General features: G+C 40.3%; 1 protein-coding gene, 1 long non-coding RNA gene and 1 other non-coding gene across 7 annotated transcripts in view; 2 read left to right on the plus strand and 1 right to left on the minus strand.

The window, feature by feature from the left end:
* The window catches only part of FBXW12 (F-box and WD repeat domain containing 12), a 57133-nt gene extending 40895 nt beyond the window's left edge, over positions 1 to 16238 (plus strand). For 3 of the 5 annotated variants that reach the window (XM_072941210.1, XM_072941211.1, XM_031686608.2), the window contains 6 exons: positions 2855 to 3064; positions 4108 to 4266; positions 5044 to 5254; positions 5735 to 5913; positions 5991 to 6124; positions 16073 to 16238. In XM_072941210.1, coding sequence (XP_072797311.1) covers positions 2855 to 3064; positions 4108 to 4266; positions 5044 to 5254; positions 5735 to 5913; positions 5991 to 6124; positions 16073 to 16172 — 993 coding nt within the window. In that variant the 3' untranslated portion in view covers positions 16173 to 16238. Of the gene's footprint in view, positions 1 to 2854; positions 3065 to 4107; positions 4267 to 5043; positions 5255 to 5734; positions 5914 to 5990; positions 6125 to 7566; positions 7700 to 16072 lie in introns of those variants that run through there. The other 2 variants (XM_031686609.2, XM_072941212.1) reach the window with 2 other exon arrangements.
* Positions 2148 to 2221, plus strand: TRNAG-ACC (transfer RNA glycine (anticodon ACC)). Its single transcript has one exon. It is a non-coding gene; the product is annotated as a tRNA-Gly (tRNA).
* A 194-nt stretch (positions 16239 to 16432) lies between the features above and the next one.
* Positions 16433 to 22831, minus strand: LOC140686749 (uncharacterized). Its single transcript, XR_012060636.1, has 3 exons — positions 22530 to 22831; positions 17431 to 17589; positions 16433 to 16534 (listed from the first exon to the last, which is right to left on the minus strand). It is a non-coding gene; the product is annotated as an uncharacterized lncRNA (long non-coding RNA).
* Positions 22832 to 23502: the final 671 nt, after the last annotated feature.

Raw genomic sequence — 23502 nt, forward strand, 5'->3', positions numbered from 1 at the left:
CTTGGAAACGGATCCTCCAACCCCAGACAAACTTCAGATTTTTGCGTCTCAAGCCAGCGTCTTATTGCAACCTAGTGAGAGACCCTAAACCATAGTCACTCATAAGTCCATTCTTAAATTTTTGACCAACAGAAGCTGTGTGAGATAAGTGTTCATTGCTTTAAGGCACTATGTAATTTGTAATGCAGCAACAGATACAGTTTTCAATGCTTGGAAGTGGGGTGCTTCCATAACAAAAAACTAAAATGTGGAAGAAGTTTTGGAACCAGGCAGTGGGCAGAAGCTGGAAAGAATCTGAGGGAGAGTGTTGGGCCTTGAAGAGATTGTTAGCAGAAACTTAATGGCCTACCATGAGATTGCCAGTGAAGAATTAAAGTGTGAAAATGCTGTCGGACACTGGAGGAAAGGGGATCTTTGATAGCTGCAGAAAGGTTAGCAACACTGTCACCCATGGCAGTGTGAAAACTAGAAAATGTATTGAATGAACTTAGTGATCTTACTTATAAACTTTCCAGGTAGAATGCTGAATGCTGGCTTCTTCTTGCTGCTTATAGTAAAATGGAAGAGAAGAGGGAGAGGAGAAGGTATGGACTGTCAAAAGGGAGCCCAGAATTGCTGGTTTTGAAATTTCCTAGCCTCTCTAGGTGGCAAATGATGCTAAAATCTAAGAAAGGGACTCTAAGCAAGATCAATCCAGGGCAATGTCAGTAAACCATACAATAAAGTTGAAGCCAAACAGGTGGCTGCAGAATTCTTTATTAGACCACATAAAGATCTAAAGAGGTGCCTCAGAGAACTGCTGAATCAAGCAACAGTACTTTTAAGAAGTTTAAGGCATTGTCCTTGGCAGCCCCAGCAGAAGCCCAAAGTATCAAAGTATTTACCTCAGAGACTTGTGGATGTGGCTCTTGTCTAATGGCACAAACCAGTAAGACCCACAAGGTCTCTAAAGGAATTACATTGTCAGAATGCTACCAGCTTGGATTTACAGGGGTTGAGACATCACAAAAGGAAAAGAGGTCTTTGTTCCCACACTTTTACAGACAATAATCAGGCTTCAAAAACTACTCAGCTGCAGAAGTGGGCTACCATATATGGAAAGGGAAGGATGCCTCTGAAGACAGAAGCAAGAGCCTAGAGAGTGGAGCTGAGAGTTGCGAAGAGTCTTTCCCAGACCTTGACTCCTAATCAGCATGCTACCAGCGTGTTCTCTGTTGGATTTCAAGTTTTCTGTGCAGCCGTGATTCCTTGGTGCTTCCCATCTCCCCAACTCCACCCAATTTTTTCCCTCTTGAATGTGAGTGCCTATAATGTTATCCTGTGTCTACCATTGTATTTTGGGGATGTAGGGGACAGACAATTTGTTTACTTAGTTCTAAGATTTTCACATCAAGATGTACTGAATCCTAAGAGCCTCATCTAGACATAATTAGACCTAACTACCTATAGCTAATTAACAATGAGATCCTAGATTTTGAATGATGCTGTAATGGTATGAGGTATTTGGGGGCATTGGAAGATGGTGAGTGTATTTTGTTTGTGGGAGAGAGGTAACTCATTGTGGGTACACAGTGGACTGTGTCAGCCAGCCTTTGAGATGGCCCTCAGTAGTCCTTGTCCCATAGTATTCATGATCTTATGTAGTCCACTCTCACATCGAAAAGGGCTGACTTTTTTGTAACCAATAGGATATTGTGGAGTGATGGTGTGTAACTTCTGAAGCTAAATCATAAGACACTTCTCCCTCAAGTCATTGGCTCTTAGAAAGCCAGCCACAGTGTTCTGAGGACACTCGAGAAGCACTGCATAGGGGTGAAGTACTGAGGTCTCCAGCAGTAGCCAGCACCAATTTGCCAGCCTTATGAATGAGCCATCTTGAAAATGGAAGTTGACTTCAGCCTCACAAGAGACTCTGAGCCAGAACCACCTCGCCAGGTTGCACCTGAATTTCTAACTACCAGAGGAACTGTAAGACAACAAAAACTTAATCGTTGTTTGAAGCCACCAGATTTTGGAATGATTTATTACACAGCAATAGATAACAGGACACAGGAAAACTGTTACAGTGTTAGAAATCAAAATAGTGATGACATTTGGGGAGGGTGGGGGCTGGTTAGTAATAGAGCAAAAACAAGAGGGCTTGGGAGGGAGGGTATAGCTCAAGTGGTAGAGCCCATGCTTACCATGCATGAGGTCCTGGGTTCAATCCCCAGTACCTCCTCTAAAAAATAAATAAACCTAATTACCTACCCCCTCAAAAAAAAAAAAAACAAGAGGACTTACAAATAGTGATATTGGTTACTTTGTAATAATGTATTAACCTTTGTGTGTTCTTTTCTCTTTGTGTGATATACTTCAATTTTTAAAAGACTGAAGAAAAGTCTAGAAGGGAAACTCTTCTGTCTCGATGGCAACATACAAAGTTAATGATACAGTAACAATGTTCATGGTAGTTGATACCTCTGAACTCCTACTACCTACCAGGCAGAATTCTAAAGATGTTTCACATGTTGTGAAATGTAATGTAACAGCCCCATAAGAAGCCACAGTGGTAACTTGCCTAATGTCACACTGTTGGTAAGGAGCAGAACGGACTGGAGCCCAGGGAGTTGGGTTGCTCTTTATACCCATCATGCATTGAGTTCCTGCCTTGGAATATATTGCATAGTTCCTTTCTAAAGTTCACCACCCCTCAAATAATTGAGATGTTCAGGATAACTGTCTTATTCTTTTCCCAGAAGCAAGAAATGGATCTGATTGGGAGGAGGCTTCCAAATAAACACTGGCAGAACGAAAGAGTGGTGGTAGGTGTGAGAAGCTCCTTGAACACATGCGTGTTACTCTCATCCTCTAGGGCACAATGATCTGGTCAAGCCCAGTTCAGCAGTCAAGCATTATGCACCTGGCGACCCTCCCTCAGATGCATCTTGCATTCACCGTAGATTTGAAGGGAGCCATCAAAGTGTGGAATTGTCAAGATGAGGACACTCTGGCGACCCTCATCATGTCTCAGGCCTGTCTCTCCTTGGAAGCCTTTCTCACAAAGGATGGCCCATTCCTGATGGTAAGTGAGCCCTGAATCCTGAGAGGGCCCACAAAACCAAATGCCTGCTGCCTTAACAAGTGTTGTGGCCCTATTACTGTCACATCACAGTCTGTCTTCTCGGAGGTATTCCTATCACGTAGCCTGAGAGCCACAATATACCCAGTGAATGGTGGCCATAGAAACCTCCAAACCATCTTGGACGTTGACCTGCTTCAGGTACATTTCCCCAGTCATTCTTGTCTTTTTTTTTTTTTCAAGTATAGAATATGTCCTCATTTATTTTTATATTATATATTTATGTTAAAATGTATACATGTTTATTATCAATGGAATGCTATTAATGCAATTTACACATGTGGGTTTCGTCTGATGTTCACATCAACACGTTTTCAGTTGGTATCGTTACTTCCCTGTTGGAGATGAATCCACAGAGGCTCCTCACTGTAAAGCCATTCACTCAAGTTGATACAATAGTTAACATTAGTAAGCCTCTTGGTCTTCCATATTTTGTTCCCTATTTTATTTTTAAAATGTCAGAGTTATTTATTTTAGTTGAAGTATAGTCAGTTTACAATGTTGTATCTATTTCTAGTGTACAGCATAATGTTTCAGTCATACACATACATACATATATTCCTTTTCATATTCTTTTTTCATTATAGGTTACTACAAGATATTGAATATCCCCCAGTCATTTTTGTTAAAAATTTTTTCCTGAATTATTTCATGTCTCTGTTTCATCTTCCAAGTGTGTATTATTGTACAGTACATGAATTTAGACAAGGACTATGTGTGGACAAGATGTGGTATTGGGGAGACACTGAGGAAAAGAATATTGTTGATGTACTAATGAGTAACTATGCTTGAGGAGTACTTTGGAGCTTAGAAAGTTTGATTTCTTGGGATTATCCCAACAACTTTGTGAGGCCGGCTGTTCAGAGGTTTTAACCTCCATTGTGATTGAGGAAATGGTGACTTATCTTGCAGATGACTGTGCTGACTTCTGCATATTTTACAACTTCATGTCTCCTGTTGACATGATAGTGATGCTCTGGTTTCAGGTAGGCACTTGTGAAGGCGACATCTACACACTGACGGTGCCTGAGTTAAAGACTGTTTCTAAAGTTAACGCATTTAAATACAGAGTTGATCTTCTCTACTGCTCTCCTGACAAGAGGTGGATCTTTGCATCTGGGACACATGAATGTATCTTGCCAAAGGTAGGTACCGCTCTTAATTTCAGGAGCAGTGGATCAAGCATGAGGAAGGCGAGGTTAGGCAGAGTTAGAAAAATGGCAGAGCTTAGTGAGGATCGGACATGACTGCTCCCTCCTCTCAAAGGCCACATCACATGTTGAATCCATTCCCATAGCCAAGAAACAATGTCTTTGAAGCAATAATACCCAGTTGCCAAGACAAATATTTATTAATATTTGCTCATGAAGCCTTAATGAGTCAAAGAGATGGAGGAGGGTGAAAGATGTCAAGGAATGAAGATGTTTAGTAACCTTATTTATTTCTACTTTCCTTACTTTACTTTTATCTGCCTTGGCTGGAAAGCACAAAGAAGCCCAGAAGTAAATAAAAAACGGATCAGCCTCTGAATGTCACTCTGAAGAAGTCTTTGGCCTTGAAGCAGACCATGTTTAGCATGTGGACTGGGCACCAGAGAACCAGGAGCTGAGAGAGAAGGCAGCAAAATCAAAACAGACCCTGACTAGTTCTCTGAGATTTTCCCCTCTATTTAGGCAACTGCATCTTGATCAGGGGTTCAAACTGGCCAGAAGAGAAGCTTCTGCTATGTGTGTCCTGACAGGCAGGATAGGAAGACAGTTTCCAGTGACAAGCAGTGACCACTCAGTGCTTTCTGAGATTCAGAGTAAACCTTTGGCTACAAGATGAGGACTTGGAAAGAGGCTTTTCTGGAATCACTCCTATACTGAGATGCTCTGACCTCCCCCTTTCATCTGACTACGTGTGCAATGCTCTCTCCATAGGTATTTTTCACTGAGTGCTTACTGAGACCATCAGAAGGCAGAACGCCTCTGTCTCTCTCTCTCCCGTTATCATCATGCTGCAGAGCCTGCTGGGCCCCAAGGAGGACAAACAGGGTAACACTGATGTTCCAAAAAGACGCTTTAAAAAAGACAGGATTCACCACCTTGGATCTAACAACTGAGGGGACTGGGGGCAGGACATTCATCCAAGGTAGGTAGGCTATGCCGCATGAGAAGCACTGGTTTCTCCCTATTCGCATGCTTTCATTTTCAGCCGTGAGTGTGTGTGAATAGGTCTGTCTGTGTAAAGGGGGCTGGGGATTTCTTTAGCTGGAGGCTGACCCACGCTGGTTTGACTCTAATGCCTTTGCATTCTGACCTCTGCACTCCACCCAGCTCTCTGGAGCATACATGTTTGGATTCCCATGATGCTTTCGGGCCTGGATTCCAGTGCCCCTTCCCTCAGTGCCCGAGCTAGGAATACAGACCTGTGTTCCCATGTTAGAGCCCCTATCACCACCGTCAGGGACACGTATTTGTCAGGCCACTGGCCTACCTTTCGTTTTCCTTACTGAGCTGAAGTCCCGTCGAAGCAGGAAATAGGTTTTTTCATTCAGTGTAAAGATGCTGTTCTGACTGAATGATCCAAAGTATGACTACATGTGTGTGCGTGTGTTTTGTGTGGAAACAGCACATGAGGTTGCAAGTTTCCTGTTGCCAGTTCACATGGAGAGTCCTATTTGGATGGGAGTCAGTGATGGAAATACGATTGTCTTTGAGAGTGGGCCATACCTCTTCCTCGTCAGCATCAGTGGCCACCTGCTGCAGCGGTTTGAGTACCACGACAAGACCATCTGCAACTTATGGGTGGTACGTAAGCTCCTTCTCCCCCGGCTCATGGCTCTGGCTCACACTCTGGGCCTCTCACCCACCGGTATCCTTTGAAGGATTCTCTCCATGTCCTGACGACATCCGTGGATGACTCTCTGCACGTGTACATGTGGGAAGAGGAAGGCCGTTATCCGTACCTCAGGAGCTGCTGTCACTTGGAACACATAGGAAGTGATCAGACACCGAGCTGGTAAGCCCTGCTTTGTGAGTTTAAACTTCCCCTAAAGATTTTAAATTTCTACATAGAAAAATGAATGAAAGGATAATAGGCAGTTTTTAAAGAGTCTTTGAGGATATACAGAAATAGACTCAAGCCCAAAAAGAGAATGGCTAGTTCTTGGAGTATGTCCACAACCCTTGCAGTAGATTCCAAAAAGCATTCCGAAATGGCTCTCAATTTATATTCCTACAAGAAGTATGTGGAAGATTTCTATCTTCATTATCCGGTCTTTGCTTGCAAGGTTTATATTTTTTTTGAGTTCATTAGTCATTGGGGTTGTTTCTGACACCTAATTTTTCCACTTATTTTTCTTCTCGATTGCTTGCTCTCCTCTCAGTTTTTCTTGAGATTGTTACATACTGTACATAGAGGTCTTAATCTTTTATATATTTTACAAATACTTTCTTTCAGATTGTTGCTTGCCCTTAAAATGTTTCTTTTTGGCAGTGTCTAACAAAATGTATATGCATAGAGCCTTTGAACTACCAATGCCACTAAAAAGAATTTAGTGACAGTACACCTTCAGCGAGTAAAAATACATCGGTTGTTTACTGCAGCAATCATTGTAATTGCCAAATATTGGAAACCACCTAACTGCCCAAACATGAGAGACTGTTTAAATTACTATGATATATCCACATAATGGACTATTGTGCAGCTGTAATTTTTCAAAATGGGAGAAATGTCTATTTAGATACAAAGTTATTTCCAGTGTTTTTGAGGCAAAAAATATTTTTAAAATATAATTAATGTATAATTATGTTTGGCAGATTTTTTTCATATTTTTTGCTCTCTGTACCGTATCTGAGAAATCTTAGCCTACTCTAAATCATAAAGACTTATTTTCTATCAATAATTTTAAATACTTCCCCTTCATATCACATATCCCATACCAAATAGCTGTTATCCATCTGAATTTTTTTTTAGAAGGTAGGGAAATTTTATATCTTTCCCAAATAGAATCCAGTTGTACAATGCACAGTTTGAGTTTTGATGAACATATAAAATCCTGTAATCAGACACACAATATTTCCATCACCTCTGAAGTTTTCTTATGTTCCATTATAATCTGTCCCTCCTTCCAACTTAGCAGCAGGCAACTACTGGTCGGCTTCCTGTCTCTATAAATTAGTTTATTTTTTTCCTAAAATATTATGTAAATGGAATTATATAGTATACATTTCTTTGTGTCTGGCTTCTTTCAAAGAGCATGGTGTTTTTGAGATTCACCCCTATTGAATGTATCAGTAGTTCACTCTTTTTTGTTACTGAGTAGTGTCCCACAGTATAGCTAGCTGTACCACAGTTTATCACTCCACCAGTTGAGGAATATTTATGTTGTTTCTAGTTTGGAATGATTATGGATAAAACTGCTAGAAACATTAGTGAATGGTTTTTTTTTGTATTTACAGAGTGTTAACTGTTAATTTATGTTTGACTTGATAAGAAACTGGAAAACTCTTGCCCAGAGAGTTGTATGTTTATTCATGCCCACCAGCAACATATGGGAGCTCCAGTTACTCCATATGGTATTGTTTGGTTTTGGGTTTTGTTTTGTTTTGTTTTGTTTTCACATTCTAGTAAATATATAGTGATACATTATGGTGTTTTTATACTGTATTTCCCCAATAATGTTGACCAACTTTTCATTTACTTATTTGCTATCCAGAATTTTCCTTGGTGAAGCATTTGTTAAAAAATTTGCCCATTTTTAAAACAATTTTATTTTGAGTTATAGTCAGTTTACAATGCTGTGTCAATTTCCAGTGTAGAACACAAATTTTCAGTTACACAGGAACATACATATATTCATTTTCACATACTTTTTCACTGTGAGCTACCACAATATCTTGTATATATTTCCCTGACCTATACAGTATAATCTTGTTTATCTATTCTATATATACCTGTCAGTATCTACAAATTTCAAACTCTGAGTCTGTCCCTTCCCGCCCCCTCCCCTCTGGCAACCACAAGTTTGTATTCTATGTCTGAGTCTGTTTCTGTTTTGTATTTATGTTCTTTTTCTTTTTCTCTTTTCTTTCTGTCTCTTTTTTTTTTTTAGGTTCCACATATGAGCGATCTCATATGATATTTTTCTTTCTCTTTCTGGCTTACTTCACTTAGAATGACATTCTCCAGGGACATCCATGTTGCTGCAAATGGCATAATGTTGTCAGTTTTTATGGCTGAATAGTATTCCATTGTATAAATATACCACAGCTTCTTTATCCAGTCATCTGTTGATGGACATTTAGGCTGTTTCCATGTCTTGGCTATTGTAAATAGTGCTGCTATGAATATTGGGGTCTACGTGTCATACTGAAGCAGGGTTCCTTCTGGATATATGCCCAGGAGCAGGATTACTGGGTCATATGGTAAGTCTATTCCTAGTCTTTTGAGGAATCTCCATACTATTTTCCACAGTGGCTGCACCAAACTGCATTCCCACCAGCAGTGTAGGAGGGTTTCCTTTTTTCCACAGCCTCTCCAACATTTGTCATTTGTGGGCTTTTGAATGATGGCCATTCTGACTGGTGTGAGGTGATACTTCATTGTAGTTTTGATTTGCATTTCTCTGATAATTAGTGATATTGAGCATTTTTTCATGTGCCTATTGATCATTTGTATTTCTTCTTTGGAGAATTGCTTGTTTAGGTCTTCTGCCCATTTTTTGGATTGGGTTGTTTGTTTTTTCTTATTAAGTCGTATGAGCTTCTTATACATCCTGGAGATCAAGCCTTTGTTGGTTTCATTTGCAAAAATTTTCTATTCCATAGGTTGCCGTTTTGTTTTACTTATGGCTTCCTTTGCTGTGCAGAAGCTTGTAATTTTTAGGTCCCATTTGTTTATTCTTGGTTTCATTTCTATTGCTTGAGTAGACTGCCCTAGGAGAACATTTTTGAGATGTATGTCAGATAATGTTTTGCCTATATTTTCTTCTAGGAGGTTTATTGTATCTTGTCTTATGTTTAAGTCTTTGATTCATTTTGAGTTTATTTTTGTGTATGGTGTAAGGGAGTGTTTTAGCTTCGTTGCTTCACATGCTGCTGTCCAGTTTTCCCAACACCATTTGCTGAAGAGACTGTCTTTATTCTATTGTATGTTCTTGCCTCCTTTGTCGAAGATTGGTTGACCAAAAGTTTGTGGGTTCATTTCTGGGCTGCCTATTCTGTTCCATTGGTCCATACGTCTGTTTTTGTACCAATAGGATGCTGTCTTGATTACTGTAGCTCTGTAGTATTGTCTGAAGTCTGGGAGGGTTATTCCTCCAGCCTCTTTCTTTTTTCTTCAGTAATGCTTTGGCAATTCTGGGTCTTTTGTGATTCCAAATAAATTTTATTATGATTTGTTCTAGTTCTGTGAAATATGTCCTGAGTAATTTGATAGGGATTGCACTAAATATGTAGATTGCCTTGGGCAGTATGACCATTTTAACAATATTGATTCTTCCAGTCCAAGAGCATGGGGTAGCTTTCCATTTTTTAAAGTCTTCTTTAATTTCCTTAATCAATGTTTTATAGTTCTCTGTGTATAAGTCTTTCACCTCCTTGGTTAGATTTATTCCTAGGTATTTTATTACTTTGGGTGCTATTTTAAAGGGGCTTGATTCTTTACGTTCTTTTCCTGTTGATTCATTAGTGTAAAGAAATGCAAATGATTTTTGTACGTTAATCTTGTAACCTGCTACCTTACTGAATTCTTCGATTAGTTCTAGTAGTTTTTGTGTGGACCTTTTAGGGTTTTCTATGTATACTATCATGTCATCTGCATATAGTGACACTTTTACCTCTTCTTTTCCAATTTGGATCCCTTTTATTTCTCTCTCTTGCCTGATTGTTGTGGACTTCGAAGACTATGTTGAATAGGAGTGTTGATAGTGGGCATCCTTGTCTTGTCCCAGATTTTATTGGGAAGGTTTTGAGTTTTTCACCATTGAGTACTATGCTGACTGTAGGTTTGTCATATATAGCTTTTATTACGTTGAGATATGTTCCCTCTATACTCACTTTGGTGAGAGTTTCTATCATAAATAGGTGTTGAATTTTATCAGATGCTTTTTCTGCACCTATTGAGATGATCATGTGGTTTTTGTCCTTTCTTTTGTTGATGTGATGTATTACATTGATTGATTTGTGTATGTTGAACCGTTCTTGTGTCCCTGGGATGAACCCTGCTTGATCGTGGTGTATAATCTTTTTTATGTTCTTTTGGATTCTGTTTGCTAATATTTTGGTAAGGATTTTTGCACCTATGTTCATCAGTGATATTGTTCTGTAATTCTCTTTTTTGGTAGTGTCTTTGCCTGGTTTTGGTATCAGGGTAATGGTGGCTTCATAGAATGAGTTTAGTAGTATTTCCTCCTTTTCAATCTTCTGGAAGAGTTTGAGAAGGACCAGTATGAGTTCTTCTTTGTATGTTTAGTAGAATTCCCCAGTGAAGTCATCCGGTCCTGGACTTTTATTTGTAGGGAGGTTTTTTATTGCTAATTCGGTTTCATTTCTAGTGATCAGTTTGTTCAAGTGGTCATTTTCTTCTTGATTCAGTCTTGGTGGACTGTATGTTTCCAGAAACTTGTCCATCTCCTCTAGGTTATCCATTTTGTTTCCATATAGTTGTTCATAATATTCTCTTATGATATTCTGTATTTCTATGTTACTGGTTTTAATTTCTCCATTTTCCTTTCTTTTGCTTATTTGTGTACTCTCTTTTCTTTGTGAGCTTGGCCAGAGGTTTGTCAATTTTATTTACTCTTTCAAAAAACCAGATTGATTTTTTTCTATGGTTTTTTAAATCTCTATTTTATTTATTTCCTCCCTGATCTTTATTATTTCCTTTCTTCTGCTGACTTTTTTTTTTTTTTGGCTCTTCTAATTCTTTTAGCTGGTAGGTTAGATTGTTTATTTGAGATTGTTCTTTTTTGAGGAAGGCCTGTATAGCTATAAACCTCCCTCTTAGCACTGCCTTTGCTGTGTCCCATAAATTTTGTATGGTTGTATTTTCATTGTCATTTGTCTCAAAGTAGTTTTTAATTTCAACTTTGATTTTATCATTGACCCATTGGTTTTTTTCAGTAGCATATTGTTTAATCTCCATGTTGTCACTTTTTTTCTCCTTTGTTTTTCTGTAGTTTATTTCTAGTTTTATGGCATTGTGGTCAGGAAAGATGCTTGAGATAATTACTATCTTCTTAATTTTGCCCATTTTTAAACTGAGATGTTTATTTTCTTCTACTGAATTTTGATAGCTCTTTATGTAGTTGATCTTTGGTCAAATAAAGATTTGCAAATATTATCTTCCACTCTGGTTTGTCTTTCTACTCTGTCAACAGTGTCTTTTAAAGAATAGGTGTTGTTAATTTTTTTAAAAATGCATATATGCTTTTGAAGTATAGTCAGTTTACAATGTTGTCAGTTTCTGATGTATAGCACAATGCTTGAGTCATACATGAACAAACATATATTCATTTTCATATTATTTTTCACATAACTTACAAGATATTGAATATAGTTCCATGTGCTATACAGTGTAAACTTGTTATCTATTTTATATATAGAAGTTAGTATCCACAGATCTTGAACACCAAATTTATTCCTTCCTACTCCCTTCCACCCCTGGTAACCATAAGTTTGTTTTCTATGTCTGTGAGTCCTTTTCTGTTTTGTAGATGAGTTCATATTGTCCTTTTTTTCTTTGTCTTTTTCTTTTTAAGATTTCACATATGAGTGATATTATATTGTATTTTTCTTTCTCTTTAGAATGACTTAGAATGACAATCTCTTGGTCCATCCATGTTGCTGCAAATGGCATTATTTTATTCTTTTTTTCTGTGTGAGTAGTATCCCATTGTATAAATTTACCAGAGCTTCTTTATCCAACCATCTGTCGATAGACCTTCAGGTTACTTCCATGTCTTGGCTATTGTATATAGTGCTGCCATGAATATTGGGGTGCATGTATCTTTTTGAATTTGAGTTCACTCTGGATATATGCCCAGGAGTGGGAATGCTGGATCATATGTCAGTCTATTTTTAGCTTTTTGAGGTATCTCCATACTGTTTTCCATAATGGCTACAGCAAACTACATTCCCACCAATAGTGTATAGGGGGAGCTTCCATTTCCTGCACAGCCAGTCCAGCATGTATTATTTGTGGATTTTGAATGACAGCCATTCTGACTGGTGTGAGGGGGTACCTCACTGTAGTTTTGATTTGCATGTCTCTGATAATTAGCGACATCGAGCATGTTTTCATGTGCCTGTTGGCCATTTGTATGTCTTCATTAGAGAACTGCTTGTTTGGGTCTTCTACCCATTTTTGGATTGGGTTGTTTGTATTTTTCTTATTAAGTTGTATGAGCTGTTTATATATTCAGAGAGAGTAAGCCCTTGTCTGTCTCACCATTTGCAAATATTTTCTCCCATTCTGCAGGTTGTCTTTTTGGTTTGCTTATGGTTTCTTTTGCTTATCAGTTTAATTAGGTCCCATTTGTTTAAGTTTGCTTTTCTTTCTACTACCTGAGTAGACTGCCCTAGGAGAACAGTGCTAAGATTTATGCCAGCTGTTGTTTTTGCCTTTGTTTTCTTCTAAAAGGTTTATAGTGTCCTGTCTTATGTGTAAGTCTTTAAGCCATTTTGAGTTTATTTTTGTGTATGGTGTGAGGGAGTATTGGACTTTTATCAGTTTCCATGCAGCCACCCAGTTTTCCCAACCCCATTTGCTGAAGGGACTGTCTTTACTCCATTGTATATTTTTGCCTCCTTTGTCAAAGATTAATTGACCAACAATCTGTGGGTTTATTTCTGGGCTCTCTATTCTGTTCCATAGATCCATATGTCTGTTTTTGTATTAATACCCTGCTGTTTTGATTATTCTAGCTCTGTAGTATTGCCTGAAGTCTGGGAGGGTTATTCCTCCAGCTTCATTGTTTTTCTTCAGTATTGCTTTGGCAATTCGGGGTCTTTTGTGATTCCATATAAATTTTAAGATCATTTGTTCTAGTTCTGTGACAGATGTCCTGGGTAATTTGTTTTTATTTAGACTTATTCATGTATTTATTTTACATTATGATAGTTTTAAAATTGAAGTATAGGTGATGGGTCAGTATTATGGGTTATAGGTATACAGTTTAGTAATTCACAATTTTGAAAGGTTATGCTCCATTTCCAGTTATTATAAATGATTGGCTAGATTCCCCATATTGCACAGTACCTCCTTGCAGCTTTGTTTACACCTAATAGTTTGTACCTCTTATCCTCCACCTCCATCTTGCCCCTCCCCCTTCCCTCTCCCCACTGGTAAACACTGATTCCTTCTCTACAACTGTGAGTCTGTTTCTTTTCTGTTATATGCACCAGTTTCTTGTATGTTTTTTAGACTTCACGTGTAAGTGATATCTTACAGTGTTGGTCTTTGTACGACTCATTTCACTTAGCATGATGCCCTCCAAGTCCATCCATGCTGTACATCCAAAACTGATAATAACATTTTAAATCAATGGTACTTTAATTTGTTTATTTATCTTTGATGGAGGTACTGGGGATTGAACCCAGGACCTCATGCTTGCTAAGCTTGTACTCTACCACTGAGCTATATCCTCCCCACAGTGGTAGTTTAATTAAAAAGGAACCAACCAACTAACCAACCAACCCATTTAAAATATGGGGAGAAGAATTGAACAGATATTTTTCCAAAAGAGGAAATGCAGATGGCCCACAGGAACATGAAAAGTTGCTCAACATCACCAGTATCAGGGATATGCCTGTTGGAAGTCACAATGAGATACCATCTCACGCCTGTGAGAATGGCCATCATCAGAAAGAACCCAAATAACAGATATTGGCAAGGATGTGGAGAAAAAGGAACCCTTGCACACTGTTGGTGGGGATGTGAATTGGTGTGTCCTAGGTAATTTGATAGGACTCACATTTAATCTGTAGATTCATTTGTGTAGTTTGGCCATTTTAACAATGTTAATTCTTGGACCTGCAGAATGTCATTCTAAATGAAGTAAGCCGGAAAGAGAAAGAAAAATACCATATGATATCACTTATATGTGAAATGTGAAAAAAAAGAAAAAAGACAGATGAACATTTTTACAAAACAGAAACAGACTCACAGACATAGAAAGCAAACTTATGGTTATCAGAGGGGGAAGGGCATGGGAAAGGATAAATTGGGAGTTTCAGATTTGCAGATACTAATATATATAAAATAGATAAACAACAAGTTTATACTGTATAGAATAGGGAACCATATTCAATATGTTGTAGTAACTTATAGTGAAAAAGAACGTGAAAATGAATATATGTATATTCCTATATGACTGAAGTGTTGTGCTGTACACCAGAAATGGGCACAACCTTGTAAATTAATTATACTTCAATAAAAATATATATTTAAAAAAATTTTTAAGACCTATGAAAGATTGCTTTGGCAATTTGGGGTCTTTTATGGTTCCATATTTAAAAAAAAACATTAATTCTTCCAATGCAAGAACATGGGATATCTTTCCATTTCTTTAAGTCAGCTTTAATTTTCTGAGTCAGTGTTTTGTTGTTCTCCATGTATAAGTCTTTCACTTCCTTGGTCAGGTTTATTCCTAAGTATTTTAGTTTTTTGTATGTAATTTTTAAAGGGATTGTTTCTTTTTCACTTTTTCTCTTTAGTGTGTGTGTGTGTGTGTGTGTATATGTATATACGTACAGTTTAAATGTGTCAGTTTCTGGTGTACAGCATAATGCTTGAGTCATACATGAACATACATTTATTTATTTTTATGTTCTTTTTCACCATGAGTTACTGTAAGATACTGAATACAGTTTCCTATGCTATACAGTATAAACTTTTTGTTCATCTATTTTCTATGCATTAGTTAGCATCTGAAAATCTCAAACTCCCCATCTATCACTTCCCACCCCCTTTTTCTCCTGATAACCATAAGTTTGCTTTCTGTGTCTGTGAGTCTGTCTTTGTATACAATTTCATGTCTTTTTTTTTTAAGATTCCACGTATAAGTGATATGATACGGTGTATTTCTTTCTCTTTCTGGCTTACTTCACTTTGAATGACAATCCCCAGCTTCATCCATGTTGCTGCAAATGGCACTGTTTCTTTTTCATCTTTTTTTCTTTCTTTCTCTTACCTGATTTTGTGTTCTTTCTTTCTCTTACTGGGTTTTGTGAGGAATCCTCCTGTATTTTGAAGTGAGACACTTCAGTAGGTGTTCAGTAGGTGTTCTGTGCAATTCAGTGGGCCTGTAGATACAATTCTTGGTGTATTTTTGGGAGACAGTGATCTGTGAGTCTCTCTACTCCACCATCTTGGCACCTCCCCCTATTTCTTTATTTTTAGAAGAGGTACTTGGGATTGAACCCAGGACCTTATTATGCATACTAAGTATGCATTCTACCACTTGAGCTATACCCTCCTCCCGAACAGCTTTTTAAATGTGTAGGTCTATCAAATTTGAGGAGATTTCAGCTATTACTGGTCTCTGCAGTACTTGGAAAAGGAAGAAGTACCACCTCCATTCGCCTTAGTGCAGGGGTGGAAATGGTCAACAGGGTTCCACCTCTCAGTTTTTGCAGGGGAGGGGTAATGGTGCCGCCTTTGGGCTAGTGCAAGGCAGAGATGGCCAATAGGACTCTACTCCCATGGTTTCTGGACTGGTAAGAGAGGGGTAAGGGTATCACCTCATTAACAGAGGATGAGAATGGTTGACAGGACCAGGCCCCACCATTTCCACATCACCCCATGTGGAGGCATGACTTCTTTAATAGTATCCTTTATGAATTGTGGACCAATTGATTTAGGGGAGAATATTTACATCATTGCCAAATTTAAATTTAGTATCATCAGCAATGGATATAAGTACTTTCCATTTTGTCCACTGATCTTGTTTTTTTCTGTTGGCAGCTATGTTCCCAAGGCAATATGTGATAATAAGAGCATAGTATGCGTGGTGTCAAGAATTCGTGAATCCAGCATTCTGGTGATGTATTCTTTGAATATGTAATACTGAAACTAATGGAATTAACCTTCCATCATCTTCCTCAATGTAGTAAAGAGTTTTGTTGGCAAACCCAGAATGATTATTTCTGCAATATGAGGATAGAGGCAATGATTCCTATCTGTAGTGAATCAGACGCTGTGACAGATACTGTAGATCGGGCACTGCGCAGAGAGAATGTGGATACTATATCCTTTGTCCCTGCCATCGGGAAGAGTATAAAATACTAAGGTAGTAAAATGTGAATGGTCACACAAATTTATAATGCCACACAATTCACCAGAAGTATATTATGGGGGAAATAGTGAATTTCGATTGAGGCTGGTTTCAAGGTGAAAGCATCTGTATCAGTCCATCAGTGTTCTTACCTATAAGCAAAGAAAAATAAATCCTGTAAAATTTAAGTAAAAAAATGTATTAGTAAAACTTGGAGGTTAATAGTTAAAGGTAGCTGGAAGAGACTCAGAATACAGATGGCAATGAAAACCGCTCAAGAGGACTAGGATAGAAAATATGTCGCAGTCTGAATCACATGAATGTTTGGATTTGCATATCACCACAGCCACTGTAATGGACATGATAAAGAATCCTTGTATCTCTAGCTCCGGGATCAGAGTTCTCGGGGAGAGCACTAAAAATTCAAACCTAAGACACACGGATCAACTCTTCTGGCTTTGTGGTGAGGGGAGGATTGGAAGAAAAATGATTGAGGGGGTAGATAGTACTGTAATGGAAATGTAATCTCAGATTCTCCAAAGAGTGGTGTGGATATCTAGATTGCTAAAGTATCTGGTCTAAACATTTAAGTCTTTAATCCATTTTGAGTTTCATTTTTGTACGTGGTGTTAGAGAATGTTCTGATTTCAGGCTGTCACAGGTAGCTATCCAGTTTTCCCAGCACCGCTTAATCACCCTGCCCCTTTCCCTGGGAGGGGGGCTCGGGCTCTGGGCCCCCTCGTGGGCCCCTCTGTGTCGTGGGCTCCATGACTGGACCAGGTTCCTGGGCCCTTGGTGGGGCCCAGCCAGGCCCAGGTCCTCCTCGGCTCCTCGCCCTTCCGCCTCTCCAGGTACTTCACCCAGGCCTCTGGTCTCCCATCTGCTCCCCTGCGCACCTCCAGTGGCCTCGTCTGTGGTTCCTGCTCATTCTGTCCACTTTCACTTCCTGTAGCTGAGGCCAGTCCTAAATATTTAGGAGTTTTTTATGTCTGTGTTTTGATGCTTTTCTCATTATGAACATTTCCTTCTTATTTCTAGTAATACTTACTGCTATGTGAATACTTTTCAGCGTCCACCGTGTAAATTCTCAGGTAGGAATTTCCGTTAAGGAGTCACCGAGGTGCAGGGAGAAGCTGGGCTTCTGCTTGAACGGGGGTGTGTGTGTCCTTCGATCAGGAAGTGACATTTTCTGCAGTTCCTTCTCTGCCTTAGAAGTCATTGTAACCCAGGTAAACACACCAGTTTCCAAATGAACATATTGTACTACTTTTAAAATTACAGTTTCTAAATATTTCGTTTTGTCCTCCACTTTAAGTTTATGCCAGTTAATCTGAGGAACATATTTTACAGCCACCACAGAGGAAAGGATTATTAATCCTCCTAAAAGTAACATTTTGGTAAGAAAGAGTATGACAGAGATTTATTTGAATTAGTTGTTTCTCTCCATTGTTTCTTTTAATTAAAAATATAGTATCACTAAAGACACATTTTAAGTGGACAGAATTATGGATTGCTCACTGAAATATGATTTTTAAAAATATCTTGGGTTTTTATTTTTAGTGAAGTCTAGTTGATTGCCAACATGTTATTTTTTAAACTTGTTTTAGAGTTAGTCATTTTTCAATGTTGTCAAATTCCAGTGTAGAGCACAATTTTTCAGTTATACATGAACATATATATTCCTTGTCACTTTTTTTTTTTGCTGTGAATTACCCCAAGATCTTGTATATATTTCCCTGTGCTATACAGTATAATCTTGTTTACCTATTCTATATATGCCTGTCAGTATCTACAAATTTTGAAATCCCATTCTGTCCCTTTTCACCCTCCACAACCTCAAGTTTATATTCTATGATATCTGAGTCTGTTTCTGTTTTGTATTTTTTATTTTTATTTATTTATTTATTTTTTAGATTCCACATGTGAGTGATCTCATGGTATTTTTCTTTCTCTTTCTGGCTGACTTCACTTAGAATGATATTCTCCAGGGACATCTTTGTTGCTGCAAATGGCATTATGTTGTCGGTTGTTATGGCGCTATAGTGTGTTTCATTATATAAATATACCACAGCTTCTTTATCCAGTCACCTGTTGATGGACATTTAGGCTGTTTCCATGTCTTGGCTATTGTAAATAGTGCTGCTACGAACATTGGGGTGCTGGTGTCATACTGAAGCAGGGCTCCTCCCGGATATAAACCCAGGAGTGGGATTCCTGGGTCATATGGTAAGCCTACTTCTAGTCTTTTGAGGAATCTCCATACTGTTTTCCACAGTGGCTGCACCAAACTGCATTCCCACTAGCATTGTAGGAGGGTTCCCTTTTCTCCACACCCTCTCCAGCATTTGTCATTTGTGGACTTTCGAATGATGGCCATTCTGACTGGTGTGGGGTGATATCTCACTGGAGTTTTGATTTTCATTTCTCTAACAATTAGTGATGTGAAGCATCTTTTCACGTGCTTATTGGCCATCTTTGGAGAGATGTCTGTTTAGGTCATCTGCCCATTGTTTGATAGTGTCAAAAAAACAAGCAACCCTAAGGTGTAAGAGCATGAAATCAGAACATTCTCTAACACCACATACAAAAAAGAAACTCAGAATGGATTAAAGACAAATGTATATAGACCAGATACTCGAAAAAGTATTGAAAGGAAAACATAGAGCACTCTGGGACATAAATCACAGCAATATTTTAATATATATATATAAATATATATATATAAAAATATATATATTTGGTTTCTCTGTTTTTGGAGGGCAGAGGAGGGCATGAAGATCATTCATTCATTATTTGCCTAGTTACTTATTTATTTACTTTTAATGGAGGTACTGGGGATTGAAACCAGGACCTCAGTGCCCGCTAACCATGCTCTCTACCCCTTGAGCTATACCGTCCCCCCCCAGCAATATATTTTTGGAACCAGCTCCTGCAGTAATGGAAATAAAAGCAAAAATAAACAAATGGGGACCTAATGAAACTGAAAAGCTTTTGCACAGCTAAGGATACCAACAACAAAACGAAAAGACAACCTACAGAATGGGAAAAAATATTTGTAAATGATGTAGTCGACAAGGGACCAATTTCCAAAGTGTACAAACAGCTCATACAACTTAGGGTTGCTTTTTTTTTTTTTTGATACTATCAAACAATGCGCAGATGACCTAAACAGACATCTCTCCAAAGATGGCCAATAAGTACATGAAAAGATGCTTCACATCACTAATTGTTAGAGAAATGCAAATCAAAACTCCAGTGAGTTATCACCTCACACCAGCCAGAATGGCCATTATTCGAAAGTCTACAAATGACACATGCTGGAGAGGCTGAGCAGAAAAGGGAACCCTCCCTCCTACACTGCTGGTGGGAATGTAGTGTGGTGCAGCCGTTATGGAAAACAGTATGGAGATTCCTCAAAAAACAAAAAATAGACTTACCATATCATCCAGCAATCCCACTCCTGGGCACATATCCAGAGGGAACCAACCTTAATTCAAAAAGACACCAGCACCCCAATGTGCACAGCAGCACTATTTAGCCAAGACATGGAAACGACCTAATGTCCATCGACAGATGACTGGATAAAGAAGCTGTGTTATATACATATAACTCGGCCATAAAAAAGAAAGAAATAATGCCATGTTGACAACAAAGATTGACCTGTAGATGGTGAGTGTAAGTGAAGTAAGCTAGAAAGAGAAAGAACAATGCCATGTGATGTCACCTATATATGAAATTAAATCAAAAACACAAACTTTTCTACAAAACAGCAACATATGTAGAGAACAAACATATGGTTACCATGGGGGAAAAGGTCTGGGAAGGGATAAATTGGGAATTCAAAAATTGCACCTCATTACATTTATGGAAATTTTAGCTATCTTGATTGTTAGATGTTTACACCAGTGAAACCACTATCAAAATTTATCAAATTGAGTATTTCAAATATGTGCAGTCTACTGTACAGGAACCATACCACAATAAACATATTTATAAAGTGGACAAGGACTTGAAAAGACATTTCTCCAAAAGATGATGTACAATTGGAAAATAAAGATATACAACTGGCCAATAAGCACCCAAAAAACACAACATCAATGAACATTTGGGAAATACAAATTAAAAATATGAGATACCATCTCACACTCATTAGGATTGCTACTGTCAAAAAACCAGAAAATGACAAGTGTCAAGTGTGGAGAGTAAAGAATTGCTGTGTACTGTTAGTGGGAATATAAAATGGTACATCTGCTATGAACAACAGTATGGCGGCTCCTGAAAAAATTAAAAATAAAATTACCATATGAGCCAGTAATTCCACTTCCGGGTACATACCCCCAAAATGTAAAAACAGTCTTGAAGAGAGATTTGCACATCTATGTTCATAGCAGTGTTATTCACAATAGCTAAAACATGGGAGCAGTCCAAGTGTACATCAGCAAATGAACGGGTAAGCAAAATGTGTCTATACGTACAATGGAATATTTACCCTTAAAGAGGAGGGAAATTCTGACGTATGCCACAACATGGATGAACTCTGAAGACCTTATGCTGAGTGAAATCAGCTAGTCACAAAGACAAATACTGTCTGATTTCTCTTACATGCGGTTCTTAGAGCAGTCAAAATCAGAGACAGAAAATAGGATGGTGGTTTCTAGGGGCTGCAGGGAAAGGAAAATGGGGAATCATTTAATGGGTAGAGTTCAGTTTTACTAGATGAAGAGTTGCAGAGATGGACGGTGTTGATGGTTGTACAATGTTATGAGTGCATTTAATGCCACTGAACTGTACACTTAAAATGGTTAAGATGGTAACTCTATGTGTATTTTGCCACAATAAAAAGGTTTTGGGAAAAAAAATAGAAACCAAAAAAAAAAAAATGGCAGGGTTGTGCAGTAGGAGGTGAATTTCCATATGAGAGTCTTGGGTTCTAGTCCTACCTGCTGTGTGATCTCAGGCACATCCCTCCTTCCATGGATTCAACTTCCTCCCAGGAAGACACTGTCACCGCCCTCCCCAGCCCCACCCAACCAGGGCAAGACCTTTCACTTGTGGGGGTAAAAGTAGGGGGTTGGCAAGAGAGCACAGCCAGGGCCTTGCCCTCACTTGGAGCCTGATTCTCACTCTGCAGTGGGGAGAACCCAGCAACCCTTGACTGTGAGGGGAGGAGGCAAGACACCTTTCTCAGGATGCAGTGGCCAAGGGACCCACAGGTGGCAGGGCACAACTGCCATCCCCTTGGCTTCACACCGAGTCAGAGTGAAGAGGCTCTTGTGACAGAGGGCCTCCCGGTGCAGGGCACCATGGGCACGAAGGCCCAGAGGGCGCCTGGGACTGCTGGCTCCCAGTCTGCACTCCCTCCATGGCTAGAGCGGCCAGGGCGAGCTGTGGGCTCTCTCTCCTTCCTGTCCTCCAGAGAGGACTTGGGTGGCCGCCCAGCTCACCCTGCACTGGGTCAGGCCTGGCCCAGGGGACAGGCTCTCGTAGTCCTGAGATGGAAGGGGCCTACCTTCTCTGATGATGAGTGTTCACAAGACGCTCCCTCTGGAAATGTGTTAAGGACTCGTATCTTATAGAAGAGCAACTGGAGGCTCAGGAGACTGTCCCAAGGTGGCCAGGGCCAGCCCAGTGCTCAAGCTCCAGGTCCATAGGCTTTCCACTGGGGCATCTTTTCCTTGAGGTAAGAGCTGCCGGCCCCCAGTGTTCCATACACACACACACGGCAAACACACAGACGCTTACACACAAAGGTGAATACACAAACACAAATACAGTGAGCTGTGCTGCCTTGGCTCCAGGTCAGCAAGCTGAGCTGGGAGCAGGGGCGAGGGGCCCTCTCTGGTTGGGAGTTGGGAGTGCCAGCACACACCAGTGGGGGTGACGCTGGCCTCCCGCATCTCTGGAGGTGGGGCTGTGCCCTGCCCACGCTGAATGCGCCTGCCCTGAGAGGAAGCCGTAGACACAGAACACGGCCTCCACAGCCTGCAGCTGGGCGTTCTTCCTGGGGCCCTATTTGCACCCCCAACATCCCAGCCAGCTGGGAAAGTAAGGAGGCCCCCTGCACCCTAAGGAGTGGTGGTTTCTGAGGTCTACGTAGACTGACGCACCTCCCAAGGAGCCCCAGGCCAGAGGTGTGGTGGGAAATACCTGGGAACTGAGTCCTGCTCTGGCAGCAGCCCCGCGGCCCTGAATGACCAAGCACCTGCTCCGTGCCTCCAAAGAAGTGAGTGGCTGTGCTGGATGCATTGTTTGGCCCCCAGGTCCCTCCCACCGGCTTTTTACCTGCTCTGCTCTGGGAGCTGCTCTCTCCAGTCTGCCCCCACCAGGGTCCCCTGTCCCCTAGCTTTCAGGTGGCTTAGCTAACAGGAGGAGCTGACAGGAGACTGGGAGGGGGGAGGAGAAAGAGGCCAGCAAAATTATTTCACCAGCATCCGCCCAACCTGACGGGGGCTTCCTTCCTGCTCCTAAGGCCTCAGCTCCTGGGGGACAGCCCCTCCCTCAGCCACAGCTCCCACTAGTGCCAACAACTGCTGCCCCTGCCCCCTCAGGCCCAGGGTTGCTAACAGCTGTAGTTCACCACTCTTGTTGGCTTCCCTGATGCCCATAGCTCTGGAAGCAGGCCTTTCATTAAACGCTCTTCTGTTACCTCTTTTCTGGTATATGCCCTCAGTTTCCAGCCAGGAACTGGACTGATTGAACATCTGACAAACATTTCCTCATTAAATCCTGCCAGTTGCCAGCTTGGGGTCTAATCCTATGACAGAGGGCGGCTCTTGCTACATTGCCAGAACATCTGTCTCTGCCCAGAGGCCCAGGTGGTCAGGGAAGAACCAGAAACTAGAATCCAGGTCTCCTGCCTCCCAGAGCCAGCCTCTGAGCCTGAGATCTGGGGGAAGACAGACAAGCCTGGGAGTGAAGATTTCCGAGTCAGAGAGGCAGGGACCCTCTCTTCTGGGTGGCACCCAATCCCTTTGCTTGGAGGGGGCCCTGTCAGGGCGTCGGGCCCCAGCCTCCTGCAGCACCAGTGAGCACACAACTCCTGGGTGCCTGCAACAGACTGTGGGGTCACCTCTGCCATCTTAGAGGTGACAAAGGCTTCTGTAGTCACTAGTTTCTGGGT

Source organism: Vicugna pacos, chromosome 17 (genome assembly GCF_048564905.1).
Source record: "Vicugna pacos chromosome 17, VicPac4, whole genome shotgun sequence".
NCBI classification, from domain to species: domain Eukaryota; kingdom Metazoa; phylum Chordata; class Mammalia; order Artiodactyla; family Camelidae; genus Vicugna; species Vicugna pacos.